Source organism: Macroventuria anomochaeta, assembly GCF_010093625.1.
Source record: "Macroventuria anomochaeta strain CBS 525.71 unplaced genomic scaffold BU25scaffold_5, whole genome shotgun sequence".
Taxonomy (NCBI): domain Eukaryota; kingdom Fungi; phylum Ascomycota; class Dothideomycetes; order Pleosporales; family Didymellaceae; genus Macroventuria; species Macroventuria anomochaeta.
The window spans coordinates 326,696-353,434 of record NW_022985366.1 but is presented as its reverse complement, the minus strand read 5'-3'; the positions used below and the strand labels follow the sequence as shown (position 1 = coordinate 353,434).

The following is a 26,739-nucleotide window of genomic DNA, read 5'->3' as shown; positions in this document are numbered from 1 at the left end:
GGCGTATACAGGGCTCTTGTGCCGCCTTGCCCCTGTTCCTGCTCGTGTATATCCAGAGTCGAGACTCGCGTATCGATCATGAACGTTTCTCACACTCAACGTTTTGGTATTCCTTCCGGGACTGCGCCTGATTTTCTTGAGAATCTGGGGTGAACTGAGGTTCGCACGTCGGTGCTATTCATTTCGTACTGTCCAACATGGTTGAGAACCGAGGGCCAGAGCTACAGGCGGTATGTTCGACGATGGTGTCGCTGTCGTTCATTTCAGTGGTGCTTCGAGTCTACGTTCGAACTCGTATCGTGAAGGCTTTTGGGTGGGATGACTTCTTTATGGTGTGGGCTCTTGTAAGCTGGTTCGAATCATTACCAAGAACGAGTCGGAGACTGACTTGGACAGCTCTTTCATATAATGTTCGCAACTTGTGCAATCGGTGGCATCCACTATGGCACTGGTCGGCATATGAAAGACCTGAGCGATGAAGGGGTCTTGAAGGCTATGCGAGTAAGTACGCTGGTATACTAAATTTGCGGCTGTGTCTGACTTGAGCGAAGTACTGGTGGTATTGCTACATTGCCTATTGCTGGGCCATGATCGCGGTCAAAACCTCTATCGGACTGTTCTTGCTACGCGTTACGATCAAACCTATCCACCGATGGATCATCTATATCGTCATGGGCCTCACCGTTTTGACCGGACTGGTCTTCTTTTTCGTCACTCTCCTCCAGTGCGCGCCGCTCTCCTACTTCTGGGACAAGAAGTCACAAACGGGATGGTGCGTCGATGCCGACGTAATCATCGCCCTCACATTTCTTTATAGCGCCGTTTCCGTTATTTGCGACTTCACATTCGCTCTCCTACCCATCTTCCTTGTATGGAACCTGAACATGTCTGTCAAGACAAGGGTCCTGCTGATTCCCATTCTGGGAATGGCTTGCGTAGCAAGTGTTGCAGTCCTGTGTCGCATGGCATACGTTATGGATTTCAAGAACCCCGACTTCCTATGGGCCACCCTCGATATCGCTATCTGGAGTGACGTCGAACAAGGTCTCGCGATCACCGCCGGTAGTCTCGCAACACTCCGCCCACTATACCGAAAGATTGCGGCACACCTCGGCATCAACACAACAGGTCAGGGCGAGAGTGGCAAGAACACACCACAATGGTACGGTGGACGATCCACAGCCAAAGAGTCGAAAAGGAAGAGTTTGTTCAACTTTGGCATCTTGATGCGGACCGAGAAGGGCACAGTGAGGGATAAGGAGGAAAACTACGGTATGGGAAACCTGCAGCCCATACGCCTGAGGGACGACCTTGTTGACGACAGTCAAGTCGAGAAAAGCGAGAAGGGTTTCAGTACGTGGACAGTGTCAGCCGGCGGTAAGAGCTTCGACGAGGAGCATGCCGTGCCCGCTGTACCGTCAGGGCATATCACGATGCAAAAGGACGTGGTCCAGGAGTCAGAAAGGCGATCTTTCTGATCACCAGAAATCATAAGGACCATCGAAAGAGATGAGAACACAGTACACTGAGACACAGTACGCCAAACAGCGTTGGAACAGTCTTTCATTGCGACGATACCCGGATCTGGAAAAGGCGTACATTAGGCATATAATTAATCAATCACTAATTCAACCTCATGAACAACCTTCGCTTCACATCTTTCAGTGCACGGTCTAGACGTCGAAATAGAGTTCGAGCTCATCGTGGGCTTGCGCTGTACTTGTTCCGGAGGAACTCCTCGACCTGGGCGTCAGTCGGGCCTTTTGGAGTTTCGGTGACTCTTGTGTCCGGTAGTTCGGTCCTTGGCCGCACAGGTAGATCTGCTTGCGCCAGAGGATCAATAGAGTGCTGGGTCGGCGCTTCTTCCCCAGATGCTTGAAATTTTTGTTGTTGAGACACACCGTTTGTGGGAACTGCCGCTGTGGCCTCACTTTGCGACCGTGTTTGACCTCCACTAGCAGCGTCTCGTTGACCTCCGGACGCTCCCGTTCGCTCGTTCGTCGGCAGCAGGTCTCCATGATAAGGCTTTTGTGCGGTATGGATCGCTTCCTTGTCTACTTTCCAGATACCACCTTTGCGATCGACGGTGAAGGAGCTAGTATCGTGCTTTGACAATGTGTCGAAAACTTCATCACGTCCGACGGATTTGAAGAAGCGGTTCTTCCAACTCGTCCCATTGGCAATCTCGTCTTTCCTCATCTGCCGCTGACCCTGTTCGACTATTGACTTCGCATCTGCAGCTGCCTTCATATCACCTCGCTTGAGCGCTGCGATGACGTCGCCCCACGCCCTTCGCGATTCCCATGGGTCTTGCTCTGCTGTGTCCTCAATCTGCAATGGTAATGACTTGAGCGTCGCGAAGTCGAGTTTCTGAACCGCCTTCCCTGTTCGCGCGTCTTCAAATGTAGATTCACCATTCCACGTTCCTTTGGCCTCGTACAGGATCTCATCTGGACGGCTGACGTGAAACATCTTCGCCTCAAATCCATTCTTTTGACCACCGCCGAAGAAGGACTTGCCTTCAAACTTGATCTCCGACACATACCCAGTAGACGAGATAAGCGAATAGCTGCCCTGGAGTTCCGGATACGGCCTGCCACCCAATATTCCCTTGACTTTGACATTTGGGACTGGCATTAGGTAGTCCTCGTCATACTCGTCGATATGTAAGATAGCGTAGCCTTTCTGCTTTATGCTAACGCTTCCAGAAAAAGTGATCTCTTGCTCTGTGAAGCCCTCCGCACGGACGCCGTGCTTATCGTTCCAGATGTAGCAAGCCGTAATGGGCGGGTGGTGGCTGACCTGTTCAGATACAAGTTTCGTTTCTCCAAGCTCTTCATCTTCCCACTTGCCTAGGAACAGCTCGCCCAAGAACGCGTTCAATGGCTTCTTCACTCCTTCACCCTCGTCCCTTCCAGCATATTGTTGGTTACGAAGAGCACCCATGAATGACTCTAGCACGTTCAATGCTCTTTGCTCCTCGGTCTCTCCCCAGGCTTGTCGAACGAACAGATGTGCATGATCACACCAGTATTGCGGAATCTCGACAGTGGAGTTCTCAGCCAAGAGGAAGGGAGGGGCCGTGATGTTCGAAAGGTCTCCAGATATTGTTGCGATCGACGCGAGGAAGTCCTTCAGGGCGGACCTGTTCGCAGCGATTGAGGTGTCTCCCATGATGGATCCCTGGCAGTTTGAGTATCGAAAGATTCTTGTTTTTGGTTTCTCACGCTTTGGACCCTGAAGCAAGGGCAATGTTGGCTACATCGTCACTAATGTATAGGTGTTGTCGCAGATAGCCCTCTATTTGGTTGGTCGATGACGTCGTTCGGCCGGTCGACGCCGACGTTGCAAGTTGCTGCACGCCTTCGTTGCGCTACGAAGCCAGTCTTCCACCAAATTGACCAGGCGACCACGATCCAACTCATCGAACTCGATACACGCTCGAACTTGATGCGCGCAATGTTTGTTATTTGGCGAGGGTCCATTGTGAGAAACGACATTCTGACTGAAAGGGGACGACAACCCCGCCTCCCCTCAATGCTCATTCACATCCAAATACACGCGTCCCAAGCCATTCCACTCGGCCTATCGACGTGAAGCTCGTGAAACTGTTGACCAGCGGACTTGCTCATACGAATCGATCAATTGGATCTGCGTTGTTCTGGAAGGGTCAGCGGTCAGCGGCTCCAAGTCTGGTGCTAACACAGGAGTATTGTAGGCTTTCGTAGAAAATCAGAGACAGGGCAGATTCAACGGACAATATGTAGGTCCCAGGATCTTCAGCTCCCCGAAGGACCCCGAGAGGTACATCATCGGACGCAAAGTGTGTAGCCTACCATATTAGGAAAGCTTAGCAGTCGCATCCCACGTTGCTAACAAGCAGTCGTGAAGATGCAGCCAAGCTATCTCCGTCTCTTCTCGGCGCAACGAAGAGCCACCCTTTCGGCTCATATCGGACCCAAGGATTTGCACTCACAACCTGACCGACATGAACTTTCCGACGACCACCATACTTCTCCGCAAAGTTGACCGCTATCTACACATCAAAGGCCCCGGGACATGGGTTCCCCCATGAAATGGTTAGGTTATACTTGGCACTCTTTCTCTTCACGTTCTAGCGCCCTTGCAAAGTGGGTTATCTTCTCCACTGATATCAGATAACGGTGTACAGCCTCGACGTTTCCCCGGCGGCTTTACATAAACGTCTCTTGAGTACCTGAATCTCGCGTGTCAACGGACTCACTTGGCAGTGGTGACAGCAGGAAGCTGACGGTACCTTGCTGACCGTTCACGATGGTGCAAGATAAGGGCCTTGGTAATGGGCAAGGCAGGCAAGCTGGCTGAGTAAGAAGAGCCGTGTATTGGGAACTATAAAGAGCTGTATATTACGACGATATCAGTTGTAGACCACTCTGGCTTCACTCCTCAAGCTATCAAGATGAAGAGCTTCACACAGCTTCTCCCACTCTTCGCCTCCCTGGCCCTGGCCTCACCCATCGACCTGACCAAGTCGGGGCTGCACAAGCTGTTTGTTCGTCAGGACATCCAGACACCTGTCAATGTATCACTACCAAATATCACAATCTTCGCAACAGGAGGCACTATAGCCTCACAAGGCTCTAGCAATACTCAGACTACTGGCTACTCAGTCGGCCTCGGTGTCCAGCAATTAGTCGACGCGGTCCCTGAGCTTCTTAACATCTCCAACATCGCCGGCTACCAAACCTCCAATGTCGGATCTGGCAGCATCAATGAGACCATCAGCCTGAAGTTGGCACACATGATTAATGAAGAGTTGGCAAAGCCCGAGATCTCCGGTGTTGTGATCACCCACGGCACAGACACACTTGAAGAGACGGCTTTCTTTCTCGAATCAACCGTCAACTCGGCCAAGCCCGTTGTATGCGTCGGTGCCATGCGGCCAGCAACTGCCCTGTCCGCCGATGGACCCCTCAACTTGTACCAAGCCGTCGTCTTAGCCGGCTCACCCGCTGGCCGTGACCGCGGCACCATGATCGTACTCAACGACCGGATCGGCTCAGCCTTCTACACCACGAAGAACAACGCCAATAGCCTCGACACTTTCTTCAGCACTGAATCCGGCCAGCTTGGCACCTTCGTCAACCAGGTTCCGTACTTCTTCTTTGCGCCCTCCGAGCCAGTGGGCCGCGTCGTCTTCGACGTATCCAACGTCACCGACCTCGCTCAAGTCGACATCCTGTACGCGCACCAGGACATGGATCCCGCGCTCTTCAACGCATCCGTCGCCGCTGGTGCCGAGGGCATTGTCTACGCGGGTGTAGGTGCGGGTGGTATGTCAAGCAAGGCCAACTTTGCGGCCGAGGAACTTTACAACGCAACCAGCATCCCGATTGTTGCTTCGCACAGGAGCACAGATGGCATGGTACCACCGAGCAGCTCCGGCGACTTTATTATCTCGAGTGGCTTCTACAACCCGCAAAAGGCAAGGATCTTGTTGCAGTTAGGGATCACGGTGGGATGGAGCAATGAGGAGATTGCGGGGGCTTTTGCCAAGAGTCTGCCCATGCCGTGAGGGTAAAAAGCAATGAATCAAAACGATAATTGAGTATATAAATATTGTACAGTTAGTGCTTCCATCAATCACATGATAAAACAGGTCGCTTAGCTCAGTTGGTTAGAGCGTGGTGCTAATAGCTTTCATCCTTGATACGCCAAGGTCGCGAGTTCGACCCTCGTAGTGACCATCTTTTTACTACCATTGCGGACTTGTGAACACGCAGCAATTTTTTTGCGCCGTCGTGAAGTTTGGATGTGGAGGTTGCAGGGAAAGAGAGTTGCCGAAGTTTGCCCTTGTCTGGCCCGATTGAGCGATAAGGCGCGGAGGATGTCATAAAACAGCGAACAATCATTCCTTGATCATGACTTGCATCAGCAATACTCCATATCTGTTGGCCATCTTACTGCAATTGCTCATTGAAACTACTTGGAACGATTGATTTCTTATAAGCCCATCATGTGCCCGCCATCTCAGCTTACATCGACAAGCGGACCAGCGCCCTCGAGCCGAGTCTACAACGAAAACGTCCCGCAAAGTCCAGTCTCCCAAGCCGCGTTCGACCATGCCTCAAGTATATTAGCCCCATCAATACTCAGCCATAGTATGCGAGTGTACCTGTACGCTAAAGCACTTGCTGAACACTCTGGATCTATCTATGCGACAAACCTCACGAAGCACGACCTCCTGTTCACTGCATGTCTTTTCCACGACATTGGAACAACAGACGAGTATGATGGATCTCAACGTTTTGAGGTAGAGGGAGGCGATGCGGCGGTGAAGCATCTGAGCCGCTTCGACATCAGCGAAATGGACAAGCACGATGTCTGGACCGCGATTGCGTGCCACACCTCGCCCCAAATTGCGGAGAGAATCGGGGAGTTATCGAAACTGGTCAGGGTTGCTGTGATTACAGACTTCGGTCTCAAGAGCTCCGCCTGGGATGTATTGGTACCGTTGAGAGAGCAATTGGAGAAAGAGCTGGCAAGAGCCGAGATCGAGAAAGTCCTTGGCGATGTAGTGGTAGAGCAAGCTAAGAGACGTCCAGAAAAGGCGCCGATGGCATCGTGGCCTGGAGTGATGTACAAGGCGCATCTTGTGGAGCCAGAGTGGAGTGGTGTGAACAAGATGTTTTGAGGAACTGTTGAGCGGAGTCATTGTATGAAGATTACCACGAGCCAGTAACAGCGACTCGGTCGTGTAAGCTTCACATGAATTGCCCGCCATTGTTCATCATAGGCGCTGCGTTTGGATCCATAAAGTTGAAGTCGTTGCCTAGTAACGTTGTGATCAGTTGATCTTCTGAGAACCACTCGCCCATATTCCCGCTTGGAGCAAAGGTGTTCATGTCGTACGTTGCGTTCGGCTGAGTAGAAGCTGTGTAAGAATCGAACTCAGTGCCATTGAATCCGGCATCGTACGTGTTGTTGATACCGATCCTGGTCATGAATGGGTCGAGCTCCTTCCTCAACTGTGTTTGTGTTGGCTGGTCGGACGTCGTAGGGTTGGAGAAAGTGGGGTCTCTCGCGGCAGCTCCAATGAAGAGCTTAGCGACGCGATGAAAGACATCACACACAAGGAACATCTTCTCGATGGCACTCGATGTGCCACGAGCAGGCTGCAGGGTTTGCAGAAAGTCGCCAAGCATCGCCAGATCGCTCGTGGACTGTGTCTCGATGATATGACAAAAGATGACCAGGAACGGAGTGAAAGGTGTATGCAGCAAAGTCCAATGCAGATACTCTGCGAACACGTGTCTATCGGACATGTCTGCGAACTTGGCGGTACAGGTCTGGTGAAGTTGTAATGCTTGTCGAGCTGCAGCGATACAATCTTGGCTGCACGACAATGGCTGACCGTCTGTTGATGGCACGGCCCGGAGTACTAGTGTAAGTGTCGTAGACATTGTGACTTTATCTCCTAGCATGAACACTTCGTGCGTCTCTTCGGGTGTGCCGGGTATATATCCAATGTGGTTGTGTTCGGTCCACATTTGTCTGATGTCGGTGACGAGCAAATCAGCCTTAGCTGCTCTGGATGCTTTGGGCTGTTTCAATGCGCGAGGACTGTAAAGATCCTCGTAGATACGCCCTTGTATCCCTGCAAGCTTGCACCAGAATCGGACCAGACCGTTGCCAGCAGAAAAGCTCTCTTCGGTTCCCAGAATAGGCATAGGAACAGCAATATCGTAGTCTTGTATACACGATGCGCGACCAAGGCGAAGACAAAGGCCTTTGTCCATGCTGTACAGAAACCAGAAAAGATTGATCTTTCGTCCGCGCGTCTCGGGTGAGTCTTTGACCATGGAGTCTGCACGATGATAGCCTAGGGTGAGGCAGAGGTGGCTTGCTTTCGATATGAGTGCGGAGCACAGCGAAGGTTTAGAGGCTTCGACAGCATAGTAAGCCTGATTTGAAGTTAGCACCTTGCTTAGGTGTAGATGATCACGCGATCTCTGTACTTACACCAAGTAATAGGGCTTCAAAGTTGTCAACCGTAGGTGCCATGAGTATCGGAAGCAGACCGATCAAATCCATCATATTTCGCACAAACATATCGGTATATCCGTGGAACTCTTCTATACGTGGATCGTCTTTCGCAAATCCGAACTGGTAGCATCTGAAGATGAAGTAGAGACTACCGAATGCTACTATCAGGCTTGCCACTGGAATGTCATCAATATTGAAGTATAGCTCTTTACAAAGAGCCACAACCTCTTTGTACGGTCTGACGGGATAGAACAGTCCGATGACCGTATCGTAGATGTCTTCGCACTCTCGAAGCACCCCGGAGACCACCTCTGCTGGAGGAACGCCGTACCTTCGGTTGTTCTTAACGGCTCTCTCGGTGCTAGATACCTCATGCTCACCAGGGTACACATTCTGGGTCGATACTATCTGACTGAGGGATTTCAAAGCAGCGGCAAGGTCTGGGTCCTGTTGCAATAACTGAGTGTTGCGAAGTGCCCGTTGCAATTGATCGTTGGTGGAGGTGGTATAGGCGCTAAGAGACGTATCACCTTCGAAATGTTGGATGTTGGATGCCGGCGTAGCGACAGGTGTGGCGCTGACTGAGTTCCCTATTAATGGAGACGGTGACGGCTGTACGTGACTGGGTGGTGTAGCCAACTGTGGCGAAGCCATCTTCATGTCTCGCAAGGCTCTTTCAATACCAGCAAGCCGGTCTCCAATTGCATCGATCTTCGACTCACTAAGAACATGAGATCAGATGATTGCTTCTGACAGGACTGGGGTTCAGTGATGGGAGTTGACCCATGTTAGGACTGCGCATTTGTGCATAACGACTAGTTCATGTGCATAAAAAGTGGTTTGTTGAACAGGCGTAAAAGCGGATGAACATCGACCGGAAGAGGGATCACTCACTATTTGCTGGAGATGAGTACTCGTTGCCGTTGCTCCTTAGGCCTGTTGCCAGATGCCTGGCAGATCAGATCGGAAGCACGACAGCTCGCACAGGGCCTGCCTTTGTCACAACGGATCTGTCACGTATAGGGGTTAGCCTCGTAGCATATTTACCGGATGCTCTACCGATTGTTCGTACCTTACGAGTCCGGCATTGGTCACACTAGGCCAAAGTCAGCATTCGATTTGATACCAAGACTTTCACAAGCCACACATACAGCACGTAAGCCTGCTTGGCTATCGCTGGAAGCTGTGGCACCTTCCATGCTAAGGATCTTGCTTGTCGTACGCCACAGGAATGTGGAGAGTTGGAGAGGGTAATTGAATGCTTAAGTTGTCGCGCGGGCAGCGGTAGGGCTGATCATAGGACTGCTGTGATTGGTCGAAACCTTCCGACCCGTCCGCGGACTCCGAAAGGGCAGAAGAACTCTTTCAAGAGTTGTAAGCCACAATTACGTACGTAAAGTGCTCCAGTGTTGAGGCACAGCGATACTAGAACGGAGTGCCCGAGGTTGTAGTGTCAGAGTTGCTGCATTGGGTCTCAGATGGGCTTGAGTTGTGGAAAGAAGGAGGTGCAATGATGTCTGTGCGTTAGCGCTTGCGCTTTCCTACTGTGCACTACCGCCAATGCTCTGTCAGTCCAAACAACGTGCCTTCACACGATCGTCTCGGTCTGACTGATACTCATCGCACTCTTGATAGCATCTGCCCGATCATCACTCAATACGCGATTGCGTCCGACACCGCGAGCTCCAATCGATAGTCATCAACACAAATATAGACTTTCGCTACTAAACGGATATAGGAAAACACCCTAAGATGGTTGCTAATAGATTACCCACATATCTACTCAGTACCCGTTATCAGTATTGCCAGTGATGATTTGCGATGTGTCAGAGTAGAAGTTCTTTTGTGCTGTTCAGCCAACAGTATTGCTGATGTCCTTATTCGTCGAATGAGCCGCGTTGCCATTCTGGAAGATCAGGTACCAGAGCTTCTGAGGCGCGAATTAGAAGACTCCAGGGTGCGGCATGGTAGCCGGTGCCTATGGCTGACTGGTCCAGGGAGTAGAACGTTGAGGCATTGGCTTTCGAGAAGTCGGTGAAGTAGAAATATATGAGGTTGTAGCCCGAGGCTTGCGCTGTACTGACAAAGACATGATATAGTAGACAATCGATGGATCCTTGATACCGGCGATGTTTCGACCGTCATTCTTAGGCCCCAACAAGAGCACCACTCAAACTCCATGTAAAACTACTCGGGAGACTGGGGGCCTTCCTAAGCTCAGTGAAGGTCGCTAGCATAGCCACCAACGGCGCGACACCTATCGCTGCCGCAAGGGCTAAAAGCAACCGCATACTCGCTGAATGGATGATGATACAGATGGCGGTGAACGCTTCCGAACTATACAGACCAAGCATAATCAACTGGCACTTTCCCCAGGTTCCCCGCATTAAACGGTCGATGACCGAGTTTGTATTGCTCGTGTCCATGTCTGGGATACGCAGCCAATGAGAAGCATGTATCATCAGCCTAAACACCGGACCTATTCTGCACACTACGCAGGATTTGTACAGGACAAGGTGAATCTCCAGGAGTGAATGCAAACAGTTCTTAGGTTTGACAGGTCTGTGGTATCCATGACGATGCTGGAGGAGGGGAAGAAGGTTGATACCTAGCTCGATAAGATCTTTGTCTAAGAAACATACACATCGCTTGGTGCGCTAGACAGGGGTTATATGTTATTATTCGAGTCTCAGCTATGTGTTCTCGACATCGCGACTACATCCTCCTACATCCTGAATCCATGCGCGGCGCTAAGCCATCGCTGATCCAACAACCCACTTACTCTGTCTAGTATTCGCCTTCCTCCCATGATGGCCTGGAAGTGCTTAGCCCTGTCTTCTCGCTCCATCAACAAGAACAAAGACAACCCAGCGGCCTCCACAGCCCTCTGTGGTACGTACGAAGTCGGCGAACTCAAGACGGGAGGTAAGGCAATTATCGTAGGAACCTTGAGGGAGGCAAGGATTACCTGTGCGGCAAAGGGGTTGATACCTGCGCGGCGGAGGAAAACCTCCCACTACTACTCTGTCAGCAACGTTTCTCAGCGTGCGAGGAGTTGAGGAAGCCTTGCAGTAGTTTCCACCGCAAACAACCTCGCATCACCCATATCTTTCCCACCATGCGGCAGCCCATATATCCCCATACTCTCCACCACAGCCCTCGCAAGCTTCTGCTCGCCTCCTCGGATATACTCGACAACCACGTCGCCCTCGAGCTGTGCTGCGAAGACCTCAAGACCCTTCAATGTCTCCTGATCCCTCACGTCCTCGGGCCTACTGCACCCGTTCTCCTCTCTCAAGCCCTCACTGACAAGAACCACGAGTCTCTCATAGCGCTCTTGCAGCATCGCCATGCGCTCTTTGACTGGTGAGCGGGCCACCTGCCCAGGAAGAGGCGCTTGTTTGATTTGTTGCAGGGTGGTAAGGATCATGCCAGTTGAGGGGGAGAGGACTATGTCTGCTTCAGTGGAGACGGAGTGCGGGAGGGTGTGGTCGCGGTATATGAGCTCAACTTCCTGGTGGAGATGTTCGATTTGTTTTATGAGTGAGCGTCGTTGGAGGAGGGTTGATGAGACAATGAAGGAGCTGGGTGGGAGGTCGACGGGAGGTGGCGGATCTGCTAAGAAGCGTGATGGATGTCCTGCACTCTTGCCTTGTAGGTTTGGGGTATGTCCTGGTGCTTGGGCGATGAATAGCCTCGACTCGGCAGATGGCTCGTTTTCACGGACCTGCAAGCTGTGAAGAGGAGGTGCGGAAGAGACGTTCGTCTGTGTGGTGGGCTTTGCAGACTTGATTGCTTTGCCTTGTGTCTCCATGAACTTGTGCAGCGCTGTAGATGCCGAAAATCCGCCAAATATCAGCTCGACAGGTGCCTCTTTCTGCTCTCCAATAGGCTTATGTTGAGATACGGGCGATTGCGACTGCTGCAACCGTAAGTTGGCCAAGGTTTGGTGGGCCTTGCAAGGGTCGTGAGAGGCATCTAGTCCGTTTTGCCAGCGGTGACATCCACCTGCTTCTCGCTGTGGCTGTAAGCGGATGTGAGATCTCAACTGTGCTGCTGCGATCTCCTTGCGTTTGCGCTGCGCCTCCATGAGCTCTTCCTGTTCTTCCAACTCTAGCTTTCGTTTGCGAACCAGAGCCTCCGTATCATTACGTTCTTCAAACTCAGCCGGTTCGATCTCCTCTCCTTCATCGTCTTCATCCTCATCGAGGATGCGGAAGCCATCCCTCTTCCACACCTCGTTTGCGCTAGCCGCAATGCTACCCGTGTTAAGCTCGGCCTGAATCTTGTTGAATTCTGTTTCGCCGTGTAGCTTCTCATTCAGCTTGATCGAGGAAATTGGCGACGCGAACCACCCCCAGCTCAAGTCGAGATCGGAGACGCCACGCCATGCAGTTGCTGATTTAAGAACGTCGCGCATTACGCGCTGCAGAAACCGCATCTGTGCATCTAGCTCTGCTGCTCCTGAGCGATGCTTGCCGTGCTTTCGCTGACTGAACTCGTTCCAAGGCGCCACTGGGACCGTGAAATCGAGAGCAGGTACTTCTACTCGAGAAATCGTGTCGGCTCCGGTCAGCTTCTCGTTCTCGATCTTCCTTCGTGCTTCGTTGGCAATTGGCTCGATCTCCTTGAACAGTTCGTCTATGGTATTCTGGGAGTCAGATGTTCCAGGGCGATGGTCACCAGTCCATGGCTCCAAAATGTCGCCAACCTGTATCATATTTGAGAACGAGACCGACTTCAGTTTCTTCATAGGTGAATCTGATAAGATCGGTGGCGTCAACGGTCCTTCCACTTTGAGATCGTCTGCCCTTCGCTTTAAGATTGTCGGGATGCGGTCTGAGAAGTGAGGGCCGATAGCCTCTTCAGTATCGAAAAGTGCGTCGAGGTCCGCTATGTCGAGTAACATCGAGTCACTACTGCCAGAGTGGTGTCGTATGAGGGAGTCTCTGGCCATTGTCTGTTGTTCTAGGGCTTTGGCTTCGGCCACGACCGAGTCGCTGCTCTCAGGGACAAGTGGTAGACGATTCGCCGGTGATGAGGGAATGTAAGGCGTCATTGGTGGTGACAGCAGTAGCAACGGTGGTGTCAGATGTCGAGGTACCATTTTCTGAGCCTGTTAGCACTCATATTCGACACTCAATTGGAATGCACCTACCCTTCTGGTCTCCAGTTCTTCTCTCATGACCTTTTCATCATCTTCGGGCGTGAAGTCGTCCCACACCGCGCTTTGCAGAAATGTCAGAACATCCCTCGTTACCGCAAGCTTCTCGCTTTTGATTTTCGCATCGCATTGCGCCGGATACGCAAAGTACTTTGCAGGCCACCCGAACCCTTCATCGTTCTCTTCATCCAGGTCTTCAGACGGTAGTCGCGTTCTCAGGTCTCTGAGGTCAGGCTCGACTCTCGTCCCAAAGTTTAACATATCAAGCTCAGCATCCGTCTGCAAGACCGGAAGTTCATGCTTCATATCGCGAACACGTTGCTGCCCATCTGTCGCAAGCGGATCGCCAGTTGGAGGTTCTCGCAATCCCAAGACTGACTTCAAGAGTAATGCGACATCCTTGGTGACTGCGAGTTTTTGCTTTGTTAGCTCGTGAGCAGCGGTGACTGCGTTAGTGAGGTCATCACCAAAAGGATCCCGAAGATCCTGATCAATTGCATCTTTGAGCGAGAGACAGATGTCGACGAGTCGCGGCAGCTCTGTCGTGTAGTCAATGCAGATGCCTTGCTCTCGCGCGTACTCGAGGACGCTAGGCTCTTCTTCCTCGATAACGGGTTCTGGGTCAGAGAATGGGAGGTCTAGCTCCATCGCGCTACAAGCATTGATCTCAGTTCTTCATATTATAGATGTGTGAGGAAAAATGATGAGTGAAGCGTTGTGATGGTCTGGTCGCACATCGGCTGCAGAACGATGGTGAGGTCGACACGAAAGTCGCACCTTCCTCGCCGCGCTAGCGCGCGTCATCACGTGCATATACTTATCCGCTCAAAGGCTCAATCCTGCGACGTTTCACAATCTCGAAAAGAACATTGGTGTTCTGATCATCACATGGAATCTGCTTGATTGCGTTCCGTCAGGTTGACAAGGCTTATACCTCAGACAAGTCTTAACGTCCCCACCTGTGAGCCGAGAACACCGCCCTGCCGAGAAACACGAGGGGTACTTTGACTTCACACCACTCAAACTTTATGTGCACCTCAAGTTGGTTGTGCTGCTGTACTAATTTTGTTCTGTTGGTAGCTGTGGCTAGTGTTATGGCTGGTGCATACGCATCTCATACCTGAAACAAAACAGCGATCTCCTGAGTCCATGCCTCCATGCCTTTAGCGCGACGAAAGCTGTCTCGATCCGCTCCAGCCCAAGCGCGCACGTCTGTCCATCTAGCGCGCCCATCGCCCGCGCGCTGACGCGCTACCCATGGATCGGCGCCGGCTCGATGCTGCAGCGTACACAGTGGGATGGATATGTGCGCTGCCCGTCGAGCTGGCGGCGGCGCAGGTGATGCTCGACGAGGAATATCTGCCTCACGACGACGTCAGCTCGACCCAGTACACGCTGGGCCGCATAGGTAGCCACAACGTCGTCCTGGCATGCCTGCCGGCTGGCCAGATGGGCATCGGCGCTGCTGCGTTCAGCGCCGGGCAAGCCATGTCCAACTTCACATCGATCCGCTTCGGACTGATGGTGGGCATCGGCGGCGGAGCCCCGAGCGCGGAGGCAGACGTGCGACTGGGAGACGTCGTGGTCAGCCAGCCGGTCCGACAGCACGGTGGAGTGGTGCAGTATGACTTTGGCAAGACAGGATCAGGCGGACGAATGACGCGGACTGGATCGCTGAACGCGCCGCCCAAGGCGCTGCTCCACGCCGTCACTCAGCTGAGGGCGTACCGCTACCAGGACAGGCAGGACAGAGGTTCTCTTGCAACGCATTTGTCGGCCTTTGACCAACGCCCGTACTTCAGCCGCAAGAAAGCTGGGCCTGATATTCTGTTCGAGGCGACATACCATCACAGTGATGGAGCGACGTGCGAGCGGTGCAACAAGGACAGTGTAGTACATCGGACGGCGCGAAGAGCTGACGAGGAAGTGGCCATCCACTACGGCACAATAGCGTCTGGCAACCAGGTAATCAAGGATGGGCCAACTCGGGACCGGCTGAGCGAAGAGCTGGGTGGGGTACTGTGCTTTGAGATGGAAGCGGCGGGCCTGATGAACGACTTCCCGTGCCTGGTGGTGCGAGGAATCTGCGACTATGCCGACTCGCACAAGAACAAGGCGTGGCAGCCGTATGCGGCAGCGACGGCAGCAGCGTGTGCAAAAGCAATCTTATCGCTCATCCCCTCAGTAGAGGTGGTAAAGGTCGCAGCAGTAGGAGAAGCTTGCAAGTACCGCGTCCCTTTCAGCCTCAAGGGTGTGCCTGTAGGGAAGTTTGCAGAGCGGCCAAGAGACACGCAAGCGCTAGAGCAAGCGCTTCTGCCGCAAGAGAACGTGAAAGAACGGCAGTTGCTAGCAGTCTACGGACTGGGCGGCGTGGGGAAGACACAGCTTGCAGTCAACTTTGCCCGGCGACGCCAAAACAGCTTCTCGTCAGTGCTGTGGCTAGACGGGAGCAGTGAGAGCAGCCTCAAGCAGAGCTTTGCGGCATTTGCGAGCCGCATACCAGCAGGCCAGATTCCCGAGGCCAGCAGGCTGTATGCCGCAAGCCAGGGCGGCAGCGACGTCGACGCAGTAGTGAGGGACGTGCTAGGCTGGCTGAGCATAGCGGACAACAGTGACTGGCTGCTGGTAGTCGACAACGTCGACCGAGACAATCAACGGCGCGAAGAAGACGCGGAGGCGTACAACGTAGAGGAGTACCTGCCGGAGGCTGACCATGGATCGGTGCTGATCACGACACGTCTTTGGCATCTGGGCCAGCTTGGAGAGCGGTGGGAAGTGAGGAAAGTGGACAAGGAGCAGGCGCAGGCCATCTTCAAGACGTGGTACGGGAGAGGCGTGGGTGAGCATCTTGGACTGTAGCAGCAGCAGCAGCAGCAGCAGCAGCAGCAGCAGCAGCAGGCGATACAGCGATGCTAACCCCATCACAGATCAGGAGGGCGACGAGCTGCTAAGGCTGCTCGATGGGCTGCCGCTGGCCCTGGCACAGGCTGCTGCGTACATGAGCGAGACAGGTACGAGCTTCAGCATCTACACTCGGCTGTACAAGAAGCAGTGGCGGCAGTTGATGGAGCCGCACGACGGCAGGCACATACCGCTGCGGAGCTACGCGAACGGCAGCGTGGCGACGACCTGGACGATATCGTACACGGCTGTCAGGGCAAGGAACGTGGCTGCCTCGAACCTGCTGCTTCTGTGGGCGCATCTGGACAACAAGAGCCTGTGGCATGGACTGCTAACAGCTGCATCGCGGAAGTCGGCTGTCGCTGCAGAGCAAACAGCGGCATGGTTTGGAGAGACGGCGCGCAGCGAAGTGAAGTTCATTGAGGCTGTCAGGACGCTCCGGAGCTACTCTCTGGTGGAGGAGGTGGGGGACCAGACAGGCTACTCGACGCACCCGGTGGTGCACCAGTGGGCGCTGCACATGCAAGACAGCAGGCAACAGACCGCGCTGTCGCGGCTGGCAGTTGTGCTTGTTGGGCTAGCGGTGCCAAAGAGTGACGAGAAGAACTACTGGGAGACGCAAGCGCGACTTCTTCAGCATGCAGAGCGGTGCGGGAAGCACATAGGAGGGGCTGTGGTCGATCAGGGGGCAGAGCAGGGAGCTGATGCGTGGGAGGAGGAGGAGGAGGAGGATGAGACACAGCTGTGGGCAGTCAACAACTTGGGCATCCTCTACCAGGACCAGGGAAAGCCCGACAAGGCAGAGGGGATGTTCACGCAGGCGCTGCGAGGGCAAACGAAGGCGCTAGGGGAAGATCACACGTCGACGCTCAGCATAGTCAACAACTTGGGCAACCTCTACAACACCCAGGGAAAGCTCGACAAGGCAGAGAAGATGTACACGCAAGCGCTGAGAGGCTATGCGAAGGCGCTAGGGGAGGATCACACGTCGACACTCAGCATAGTCGGCAACTTGGGCACCCTCTACAGGGACCAGGGAAAGCTCGATAAGGCAGAGAAGATGTACACGCAGGCGCTGGAAGGCTACACGAAGGCGCTAGGGGAAGATCACACGTCGACACTCAGCATAGTTGGCAACCTGGGCACCCTCTACAGGGACCAGGGAAAGCTCGACAAGGCAGAGGAGATGTTCACGCAGGCGCTGGAAGGCTACACGAAGGCGTTAGGGAAAGATCATACGTCGACGCTCAGAACAGTCGGCAACTTGGGCACCCTCTACAGGTACCAGGGAAAGCTCGACAAGGCAGAGGAGATGTTCACGCAGGCGCTGCACGGATACGAGAAGGCAATCGGACTTGAAAGCATCTCTACCTATGTGCCAGCTCTCAGCACAATGTGGTCCCTTGGTTCGCTATCTGACATCTTAGGCCGTGTGGACATGGCCAGAGCGTGGTACTCGAAAGCGCTCTGGGGCTACGAGAAGGTGTTTGGGGAAGATCATCCCAAGTGTCAGCCATTGCGGGGCAAACTCGTCGCTCTGGAAAGGAGAGAGGAGGATGGTAACATTCCATGCGAGACAGTAGTGCAGGAGCAAGTGCATAGCCAGGGTGTTATGGGCCCCGGTCACTCACAGCCTAAACCAACTTCAAGGTGGCATAGGGTACTGAGGAAGCTGAGCTGAGAGCGGACATGAAGCAGGCTGGCTGCGGAACTCGCACGTGCTCCAAGCTCGGCCAGGTGCAGCTTCTTTACACCTAGATGCTGGAGGCCAGAGGTAGCGACAGACAGAACAAGCCTCTCAGACGTCTATGTACTTGGTACGCGCGATCTGCCGCCAGCTAGATGGCGCTCTGTCTGTGAGACATGATCTAGCTGTCGCCAGCTCTGCTTCAGAGGCAGCTTGAACTTGAGTCGTGCTTTGCTAGCTCGGATTAGTAGTCGCTCGGGTGGCAACCTTGCATGAATCTTCACATAGCATCCAACATAGCGCTGCTGTTGACTTGCGAGGACTACAGCAAGACTGCTGGTATAAGGTAGGGCACTTGCGTGTGTTTCGATGACCGAGCGAGCTTGTCAGTAGTCTGATGTTGCGGAAGGTCAGTTTTGCGACGGATGGAGCCTCTATTGAGACCAGGCGCGGAAGGCGTTGATAAAATGGTGATTTTCAGATCTGAAGATGTTAGCGTGTTCGGTAGTACATCATTGCAGCAGATGCTGACGGCTGCACAGCGCTTGAACTGTGTGAGGTCGAAGTACCCCCTCGCATTTCTCGTCACGGACTTGACGTCCCTCCCTGGGTGCCGAGAAGACCGCCAAGGCGTTTCAAGGCGTGTCTCGGACGGACAGTGAGACGACCTGCATGATGACCTCCGGAAGCAACCATGCTTGCGGAGATGGAATGTGCACACGAATACTGAGAAGAAGTTTCTGGTGATAGTCGATCTATTCGCTATCTGTTCGTGCTGTATATGCTGTGATTTTGTGATGAATGCAAGCCGTTATGCATTCCCATATCCCAACCCATGATTGCCAACACAAGAAAACTATCATTATGTACAGACCAGTATACGTCCATGTTTTATCAATCAACAAGCGCTCAAGCGAATGAGAGAACGAGTGGGTATCTGCGTTTACTGTACAGCAGGCTTCTGGCCGAAGCCGAGCGACTGGTTGCCACCGTTGAAGGCAACGAGCTGAGCCTTGAACATGGTATCACCGTAGATCTGAAGACCAGCACCCTGGTTACCCTGAACACCGCCGAAGCAGGTAGTGTTGGCCTTGTCGACTGTGGCGAAGGTGATCTGGTTACCAGGGATCTTGGCCATGTAGGTGTCGCCGATAGCGACAGACATGTCGGGGAGGGTAGCGGCGCAGGGGTAGATGTAACCGCCGACCTGAGCGTTGAGCTGAGCGCCCTGGACCTTGGAGTAGTAGGCGTCGGCAACCTGCTGGTCGACGAGGAGGAGAGATGTACCGGTGTCGGCAATGGCGTCAGAGCCCTGGGGGTTCTCGAAGAGCTGGTCACCGACGGCGAACTTGGTAGAGGGGAACTGCCAGAAACCGGTCTCAGCCTTGACGGGGATCCAGGCCATCTCGCCCTCGAACTTGGTGGCATCGATCTTGCCGAACTCGTAGACACCTGTGCCATCGGGGTCAAGGTCGGCCGTGAAGACGGGCATGTCGAGATCGTTCATGACGTTGTCGAAGAAGGTCTTCTGGGGGGTCTTCTTGGTGCCGTCGTTGACAGTGTTGAGGTTGGAGAAAGCAAGACCGACAAGACCATCGGTGTTGGTGTCCTGAACGAAAGACTGCGAAACCTGGTTGGCCAACTCAACGGTCTGGCCCTCAACCTTGACGCCTCCGATAGTGACAGTGTCCGTGCCGACAGTTCCAGCAGCACCAGAACCGTCACCGTAACTGATCTTCCACTGTGCACCCTCGGTCTTCTTGAAGGTAGTCGACTTGGAGGCATCGAAGGCAGCGTGCTGGCCGATGGAAGCGGCGTCAAGGTCAGTGCTGAACATCCACCTAAGCAAAGTTAGTGACCGAGTCAAGATGACCGACATAACTACTTACAGATCGGAAGAGCCAGAGTCGAAGTCCAAGTTCAGCATCTGACCGCCAACATCGACTGGCGAAAGGAAGAGAGCAGCGTTCTGCTCGGGGTTGGCGGCGACGGTTCCGGTCTTGTTACCACCAGCAGCTGTGGTAGTCGCGTTCATGCCTGCCGCTGCCCTGCTGTATCCTCCAAAGTCCTCCTTAACCACGAAGTTGTACTTCCTAAACACCTTCCTCATAGCAGCAGCGCCATTGGGTCCAGTGGGGTGGGCCTTGTTCAACTGGCGGGGGACCTTGAAAGAGCGTTTTGCGAGACCTCGTCTCCGAACTTGTGATGGTGCGGCGAGCGCAAGGGCTGCCAAAAGAGCGAAAACGAAGAAGAGGCGTGATGAAGGCATGTTGATTGTATGAATGCTGACCGGCAGCGGCGACGATTAAACCTGTCGTCTGAAAAGAAGTGAAATGGTCTGTTGAATAAACCGAAGGAAAGAATCGAAAGCACCACAACTCGCTCGAAAGATAGATCAAAGGCTCGGCCTGATGATGGGAAGTCCACACAGCGCTCAAGCAGCCGGTAATGAGGGTTCTTTTAAAGAATGTCGTCGAAACAAGTAAGGACAGTTGCAATGGAAACCTGAGAATCCGATGAAACTCACAGAGGTCAAGATTTGGTTGACAGCGCTAAGCCTTACCCCAAGACATGACTGAAATTCCTGCCGCAGCAGATCAGATGCTGCGTGTACCACATGCGTGATGATCCATGTGGGCATCAGGCCTAGTTGCTGTCAGGACGCAGGCACACAGTCTGGAAGCCGACCGAACGGAGCTAGCCTTTTGCCACTTGCAGACTAAAGAGGCTCAAAAAGTGAAGCATCATTGGGTAGGAGCGCGCCTGGCACGTTGCCGGCCAGTTATCGATAGCCCGTGGAGCTCTTACGCGTACTGCCTGAGTTTGCCCGGGTGGTGTTGAGGAAATGTGGAGGAAACTAGCGCGCGGACATGGGTTGCGGAGTCTAGCGAGAGCGTTTCAGGCCCGCGGCACTGCGAATGCCGTCACCGTTGCAAGACTCGTCCTTGAAGAAGCAACGAGAGGACATGGGTTGAGCGTGTCGAGTGTCGACAGATCTCTGCTCTTGTTAGTTGCCTGGTTCTCCACAGTGGTATTCGTTGTCGTGAAGCGTCTTCATGCTCGCAGGCGCTCTCAACCACAGCTCGTAGCGGCTGACGACGCGCTGCGCATGCCTCCGACACGCATGAACATCAAAGCTGACGAGGCCAGGGTGCGGCGTTTCGCAATGCCAAGCTCCTGGCGAAGCTACGCGGAAGGTTGTCGCGACTCTGAAACCGCCAGGGTGGGTGCTCCGTCGTCGATGGCGCAGCGGTGGTGGTGGTGTTCTCTGGCCTTGGAATCTGAATCTTCCTGGGTCGGAGCGACCATTACGCGAGCTTCACCACCCCCGTCCCCCAGGCCTCGAGCCAAGCATCACCGCAAAGCTTAGCTGTCATCTCCCTGCTCGAAACACGTTTGAGGGTAGACACGTGTGGGGGTCGCGCCACCATCGCTTGATGCCCGGCTGCGAGGAACAGAATGAGTGTTGACATCGGCCGTTAAGCTGTAGCTGCGGTGTTTGATAGCCTGAAGGAACAGGACTGCGGTTTCGCAAATCGAGGGGTGCTGTCGGCAACTGTTTAAAACGGTTGAGGTTGTTTCGAAGCTGGGCACGGGAGGCGCTGGTTGCGTTGTCGAGTCGCTCACGATTTTGCGGCTGTTCGTTGAGCCATTTCGTGTTGTGGGCGGTGCACGGGCAACTGCTACAGTATTATCACGGTGACGGAAGGCACGGCAGTGTCTGGAAGATGCATAGAAAACAATGCTTGAATTTGAATGCTGAGTAACATGGCTGTTGAATATCTATCGCAATGCATAAAATCCCTGCACTACTTCAGGGTAGTCAGCATCCTTTATAAATAGGGGAGTACTGTGTGGCGGACATCCACTCTACAGTTGAGTGCATGCCTGCCTCCTTCGACCTTAGTCGACTGCTTACTGATGTCGCAGTGGTCGGTGAAGTGCTGCATCGTGTCGGTGAGACTGAGTAGCGAGAGGTGTGGCTACTTGGTTGCTCTGCTTGAGTCACACGAGGTGGCCTGCAGTAGGCAGTGGCTTCCGTTCAACAGGCTCCAATTAATGACTGCTGTGGCAGCTTCATCCAAGCAGTTCGACGTCAAGACCGATAGCCCTCATGAACAGGTTCACGTTGGCCAAGCGAGCTCCAGCCATCTCCACAGGCAGAGCCTTGCTGACGGAGACAGTCTCCATGACACGATCCTTGACACCAATGACCAGCCTCTGCTGCTGCTCGGGGCTAGCACCAACGCCCATGGCAGCCAGGAACTGCCAGATGTACATGTCGTCGGTGTCGTTGATGGAGCCAGGGAACAGGTAAGGCAACACGGGCTCGATGGTATCGAAGAGGCGGTTGTACAGTATCGTCCACTGGTCCCAATCGCCGGCGTCAATCTCAGGAGCCGATTGCTTCAGAAGCTCCGCACGAGAGATCAAGATTGTCAGGAGAGACAGGCCGATCTTAGTGCGTGCGACGACGTGGAGGTTGGTGCGGTCCAAGATGAGTCCGAGAAGGCCGATGATGATGTTGAGAGGCGACTCAGAGATGTGCGCGAAAAGCGGTGGCATCACGGTCTGCGAGAACAGCTCGACGTCTTCGCGGATAGCAGGACTCAACGGCTCGTCCGGTGTTGCGATGGCATGGCCAACTACGTTCAGGCCGTCGAGATGAACGACAATCATAGTGACAACCGTTATGCGCTCCTGTTCATCGATGTGACGGAAGAGACGAGGAATGACCTTCTTTCCCTTGGCGTGCGACAAGATTTGAATGAAGGGATGCTGTGCGTGTGCGTGAGGGTTGATAGGCTCCATGATCTTGGTAGCCTGCCAGAGCTTCTGGTGCAGCGCCTCAATCTTCGAGCGCCACTCCATGTGGGCTTGGATGGCCTCGGGATCGCTGTTCTCGTTGATAGGTGGTGGCATGGTTCGCTCATGGTCCTCCATCTGCATCAGGGTCAGGTAGACAGCCTCAATGTTGCGCAGAGCGTCTTTACGATCGGCGATCGATGTCTTGGGCTTAGGCTTGTCGCCTGTCTCCGGACGCTTGATGTTAAGAAGCGGTCGCGGGGTTTTGGAGTTGCTGAAAGCAATCTTGCCCAAACTGCCCTCCACAACGAGTTGCTTCGCCTTCGGCCTAGCCTTTGCAGCTTCGACCGCGCGCTGGATCTGCTGCTCCATGCGCTGCATGTGGTTGTCACCACCTCGGCCGTGCCTTCGGTTGCCAAACCTGTTGTTGGTCTGGAAGAGATAAGTCTGAGCGAACTGGTTGGCTGGTTGCTGAGGGTTCTGGCGAGGAGCACCCCGAATCTGGCTGAAGACCTGGTAGTAGAAGTCCTCGGCAATAGCAGCCTCGGGCCCTCTCTCGTCCAGGTTGCCGGTCGCTGTCATGAGCTGCTGCAGTTGAATGCGGGTGATGAAGTTCTTGTCTTGAGGTGTCATCAGACCATTGTCTTTAGCCAACTGCGCAATCTTGTGGTTGCGCTTCGCACGTTTGGCGTCCTCCTCGAGGAAAGCTGCACGCTCAGCCTCAGACAGGTTGAGCAGCTGCTCCGGGTGCGTGATGATTGGAAAGGAAGGGCCCCTGTTATGCTGCCCGGGAGCGTTTCCAGCCATCTGTCGGTGAGCGGGCTGACCAGGCTGAGCCATTGGCTGGCCCTGGCCAGACAGGCGGTTGGGATTCTGTAGGATCTGTCGAGGCTGGGTCGGTGGGCCTTGCGGTTGGGTCGCAGGCGAGACACCCCTTTGTTGCTGCGCAGCCGGCTCAGGCTTCTGGCGCTGGAGAATGGTAGGCTGCTGAGGTGTTGGGGTTTGTGCGGACTGCCCAGGTAGTTCGGCATGGAACTGCTGCTGCTGCTGCTGAGGCGGGCCCTGCCTGTGCTGGAACTGCTGCTGCGGTGGCTGCTGGAATTGCTGTTGCTGGGGCCGCTGCAAGATCTGCGGAGCATGCTGGCCAGGGAAGCCGGGAGGCATACCAGGTGGCATGCCCTGCATTCCCTGCATACCGGGCATACCGGGCATACCGGGCATACCGAGGAACGGCGGCTGTCCCTGGTAGAACTGCTGCTGGTGCTGTTGAGGGTAGTGTTGGGAGTAACCCATGCCTGGAGGCGGCTGAACCGGAGGCGTAGCTCGAGCCTCGTTGCCAATGCTATGGCCGCGCATCATAGCCTCAACCTCGTCCAAGCTCATCATCTTCCTCGAGGCGTCAGACGGCTGAGCGGGGCTGCTAGAGTACTGAACAGGCGACGGCTGGTACTCTTGTTGTTGCTGGCGTTGGGCTGCAGGCTGCTTCGGCTTCAAGCCCCATATATCGGCACGCGCCTCCAGTTGAGGGATATACTCAGGATCCTTGTAGCTTTCATAGCCGGTTCTGGTGGGCTTCGCGGCCTGGGGGACGGGCGGTCGCTGCTGCTGCTGCTGCTGCTGCTGCTGCTGCTGCTGCTGCTGCTGTTGCTGCTGCTGAGGGGCAGGGCGAGAGAAGCCCTGACGAGCCTGGTACAGCATCTGCTCCTCCTGTATCGTGCTCGAGATCTTCGAAGTCTGACCGGCGAAATCGAAGTCCTTACCCACACTCTGCTGCGTGGCAGGTCCATCGGCGCCGAAGGTGTCATCGTTGAAGGCATCATCGGTGTCGTCGAGCTGCCCGCCCAGACCTTGATACGTCTCTTCAAAGTCGATGCTGTACAGGTGTGTGAGCAGAAGTCAATTGGCCGCATCAGCGCAACCTACACGTCGTCATCGGCTGCCCCTCCACTGAAGCCAGCAAAGGCATCGTGCTGTCCAAAGCCAGGGGCGTTGGTCTGATGGCCGCGGTCCCGGGGCAGGTTGGTGTCAAAGCCGAAGAAAGACATGGTGGGCGACGCCCGGGTGGCTGATAGTATGTGAGGTTACGCGCGAATGTGGGTGTTTTCTGTTCCGAAGTGGATGACGTTGAGCGAGGGCAAATGTACACACGGCGGGCGGCGGCCGCGTCTCTCGAACTGGGCGCACTAACAAAAAAGTGCGCACGTGTCGCAGCGATAGTAAATATGCAATGCGACTGTGAAAGAATACACGCAGTCGGGGTGTCGAGCTTTGGGTGGTGACGCCCATCAGAGCTGCATGGCGCCTCGAGTGCTCCACCGGCATTTCCCGCTTCGCCTGCGCCGAGCGCCCAGACGTGCACCCTGAACAAGTGGCCTGCAGAGGTCAGCCACACTAAGGCGCATGCGAGTGCGACGACGTCTCCTTCTCCTTTTTGACCTCGTGTCCCGGCAAAGAGTCTGCACCCAGTGTCTTTTCACTCTTCCTCTCATCTACAGCCGATGCGCACGACTCGACGTGTCTGTCCGCTCGCTACCCCATAGTCCCCGAATTCCAGAACACGCGTATACAATATACGGAAGCGGCGCCCTCGACCACCTCCGCACCCACACCCGTCGCAACCAGGCACTGGCCACGACATAGCAAAGCCACCACCTGAACGCCAGCAGCGCGCCCTTCAGTCCACCAATCCCCCAGCATGGCGGGCACTCAGCGCTATCTCCGCTACATTGTCTTCGCGCTCTTCGTAAGGCCGGCCGTTTGAAGATCGCTATCAGCATCATGCATTGACCCTTTGCAGGCGCTGGTCCTCCTCTACTTTATCGGCTCATCGTCGTCGGTCCCTTCGGCGCCGAGCTGGCCAAGCTACGGCTCTGGCACCAAGGACACCCTCACACCCGGCACACCCGGCACATCTGACACCCACGATGCCGTTCCGAGCCCGCACGCATCGCACGCTCCTGCTGCCGCGCAGCCTCCGACTACCCCCAATGACCACGAGCTGCCGCCTGCGACTATGCCCGGCGACCGCATGAACGCTACCTTCGTCACCCTCGCCCGCAACCAGGACATCTGGGAGATCGCCAAGTCCATTCGCCATGTCGAGGACCGCTTCAACCGCAAGTTCAACTACGACTGGGTCTTCCTGAACGACGACGACTTCAACGACGAGTTCAAGAAGGTCACAACTGCTTTGGTGTCCGGCAAGACAAAGTACGGTAAGATCCCCAAGGAGCACTGGTCCTTTCCCGACTTCATCGACCAGGACAAGGCCGCGAGGGTTCGCGAGGAGATGAAGGAGAAGAAGATCATCTACGGCGACTCCATCAGCTACAGGCACATGTGCCGCTACGAGTCCGGCTTCTTCTTCCGCCACCCCTTGATGCTCGACTACGAGTGGTACTGGCGCGTTGAGCCCAGCATCGAGATGCACTGCGACATCAACTACGACACCTTCAAGTTCATGGCCGACAACAAGAAGAAGTACAGCTTCACCCTCAGTCTCTACGAATACGTCGAGACCATCCCCACCCTTTGGCAGGCCACCAAGAACTTCACCAAGACCTTCCCCGAGCACATCGCCAAGGACAATTCCCTGAAGTTCATCAGTGACGACAACGGCGAGACCTACAACCACTGCCACTTCTGGTCCAACTTCGAGATCGGTAACCTCAACTGGCTCAGGTCCAAGGCCTACATCGACTACTTCGAGTCCCTGGACCACGCCGGTGGCTTCTTCTACGAGCGCTGGGGTGATGCGCCAGTTCACTCCCTGGCCGCAGCTCTGATGCTCAACAAGGACGAGATCCACTTCTTCAACGACATCGCCTACTACCACGTTCCCTTCACCCACTGCCCCACCGGCGAGCAGTACCGTCTTGACCACAAGTGCCACTGCAACCCCAAGGACAACTTTGACTGGAACGGGTACAGCTGTAAGCACACCTCGCACGTCCTGCCCGAGATGATACTGACAATTTCCACAGGCACAGCACGCTTCTACGAAATCAACAACATGAAGAAGCCAGAAGGGTACGAGAAGGAGCAATAAGCTTCCAACCCCCATTTCTGTTCCACCGCCACCACTCTCCGCACCGCGATCGATTCTTCTTCAGCACACACACACACACACATCTGACTTCTCTCCGAAGTGCACCAC

At 54.4% G+C, this 26,739-nt stretch overlaps 10 protein-coding genes and 1 non-coding gene across 11 annotated transcripts; 6 read left to right on the top strand and 5 right to left on the bottom strand.

The window, feature by feature from the left end:
• Positions 1 to 197: 197 nt before the first annotated feature.
• BU25DRAFT_360897 (uncharacterized protein) lies at positions 198 to 1,557 on the top strand (the record flags this gene model as incomplete). The annotated part of the gene is made up of 3 exons (XM_033703681.1): positions 198 to 344; positions 397 to 501; positions 552 to 1,557. 3 exons carry the CDS (start codon positions 198 to 200, stop codon positions 1,476 to 1,478), a joined length of 1,179 nt encoding a protein of 392 aa, XP_033565249.1. The 3' UTR covers positions 1,479 to 1,557.
• Positions 1,558 to 3,270, bottom strand: BU25DRAFT_407624 (Oxysterol-binding protein). Its single transcript, XM_033705589.1, has one exon. The coding sequence runs from the start codon at positions 3,172 to 3,174 to the stop codon at positions 1,699 to 1,701; it is 1,476 nt and encodes a 491-aa protein (XP_033565248.1). The 5' UTR covers positions 3,175 to 3,270; the 3' UTR covers positions 1,558 to 1,698.
• A 1,168-nt stretch (positions 3,271 to 4,438) lies between these two features.
• Positions 4,439 to 5,511, top strand: BU25DRAFT_428808 (L-asparaginase; the record flags this gene model as incomplete). The annotated part of the gene is made up of 2 exons (XM_033708521.1): positions 4,439 to 5,404; positions 5,443 to 5,511. 2 exons carry the CDS (start codon positions 4,439 to 4,441, stop codon positions 5,509 to 5,511), a joined length of 1,035 nt encoding a protein of 344 aa, XP_033565247.1.
• A 126-nt stretch (positions 5,512 to 5,637) lies between these two features.
• On the top strand, positions 5,638 to 5,726 carry BU25DRAFT_t34. Its single transcript has one exon. It is a non-coding gene; the product is annotated as a tRNA-Ile (tRNA).
• A 198-nt stretch (positions 5,727 to 5,924) lies between these two features.
• BU25DRAFT_407622 (uncharacterized protein) lies at positions 5,925 to 6,844 on the top strand. The gene has a single exon (XM_033705588.1). It carries the CDS (start codon positions 5,996 to 5,998, stop codon positions 6,671 to 6,673), a length of 678 nt encoding a protein of 225 aa, XP_033565246.1. The 5' UTR covers positions 5,925 to 5,995; the 3' UTR covers positions 6,674 to 6,844.
• BU25DRAFT_223709 (uncharacterized protein) lies at positions 6,709 to 9,248 on the bottom strand. Its single transcript, XM_033701344.1, has 5 exons — positions 9,177 to 9,248; positions 9,098 to 9,121; positions 8,920 to 9,035; positions 8,002 to 8,746; positions 6,709 to 7,943 (listed from the first exon to the last, which is right to left on the bottom strand). Exons 1-5 carry the CDS (start codon positions 9,222 to 9,224, stop codon positions 6,744 to 6,746), a joined length of 2,133 nt encoding a protein of 710 aa, XP_033565245.1. The 5' UTR covers positions 9,225 to 9,248; the 3' UTR covers positions 6,709 to 6,743.
• A 1,502-nt stretch (positions 9,249 to 10,750) lies between these two features.
• Positions 10,751 to 13,837, bottom strand: BU25DRAFT_481521 (uncharacterized protein; the record flags this gene model as incomplete). The annotated part of the gene is made up of 3 exons (XM_033711091.1): positions 10,751 to 11,041; positions 11,108 to 13,030; positions 13,163 to 13,837. 3 exons carry the CDS (start codon positions 13,835 to 13,837, stop codon positions 10,751 to 10,753), a joined length of 2,889 nt encoding a protein of 962 aa, XP_033565244.1.
• A 609-nt stretch (positions 13,838 to 14,446) lies between these two features.
• On the top strand, positions 14,447 to 17,591 carry BU25DRAFT_301776 (uncharacterized protein; the record flags this gene model as incomplete). The annotated part of the gene is made up of 2 exons (XM_033702000.1): positions 14,447 to 16,028; positions 16,117 to 17,591. Coding segments are annotated over 2 exons (3,057 nt in total), but the record flags the coding sequence as incomplete, so codon positions are not given.
• A 1,129-nt stretch (positions 17,592 to 18,720) lies between these two features.
• BU25DRAFT_333271 (acid protease) lies at positions 18,721 to 20,046 on the bottom strand (the record flags this gene model as incomplete). Its single annotated transcript, XM_033702477.1, has 2 exons — positions 18,721 to 19,618; positions 19,667 to 20,046. The coding sequence occupies 2 exons, from the start codon at positions 20,044 to 20,046 to the stop codon at positions 18,721 to 18,723; spliced, it is 1,278 nt and encodes a 425-aa protein (XP_033565242.1).
• Positions 20,047 to 21,522: 1,476 nt separating this feature from the next.
• On the bottom strand, positions 21,523 to 24,851 carry BU25DRAFT_407617 (uncharacterized protein). The gene is made up of 2 exons (XM_033705587.1): positions 24,507 to 24,851; positions 21,523 to 24,456 (listed from the first exon to the last, which is right to left on the bottom strand). Exons 1-2 carry the CDS (start codon positions 24,626 to 24,628, stop codon positions 21,855 to 21,857), a joined length of 2,724 nt encoding a protein of 907 aa, XP_033565241.1. The 5' UTR covers positions 24,629 to 24,851; the 3' UTR covers positions 21,523 to 21,854.
• Positions 24,852 to 25,278: 427 nt separating this feature from the next.
• BU25DRAFT_333494 (glycosyltransferase family 15 protein) lies at positions 25,279 to 26,631 on the top strand (the record flags this gene model as incomplete). The annotated part of the gene is made up of 3 exons (XM_033702485.1): positions 25,279 to 25,326; positions 25,381 to 26,515; positions 26,567 to 26,631. The coding sequence occupies 3 exons, from the start codon at positions 25,279 to 25,281 to the stop codon at positions 26,629 to 26,631; spliced, it is 1,248 nt and encodes a 415-aa protein (XP_033565240.1).
• Positions 26,632 to 26,739: the final 108 nt, after the last annotated feature.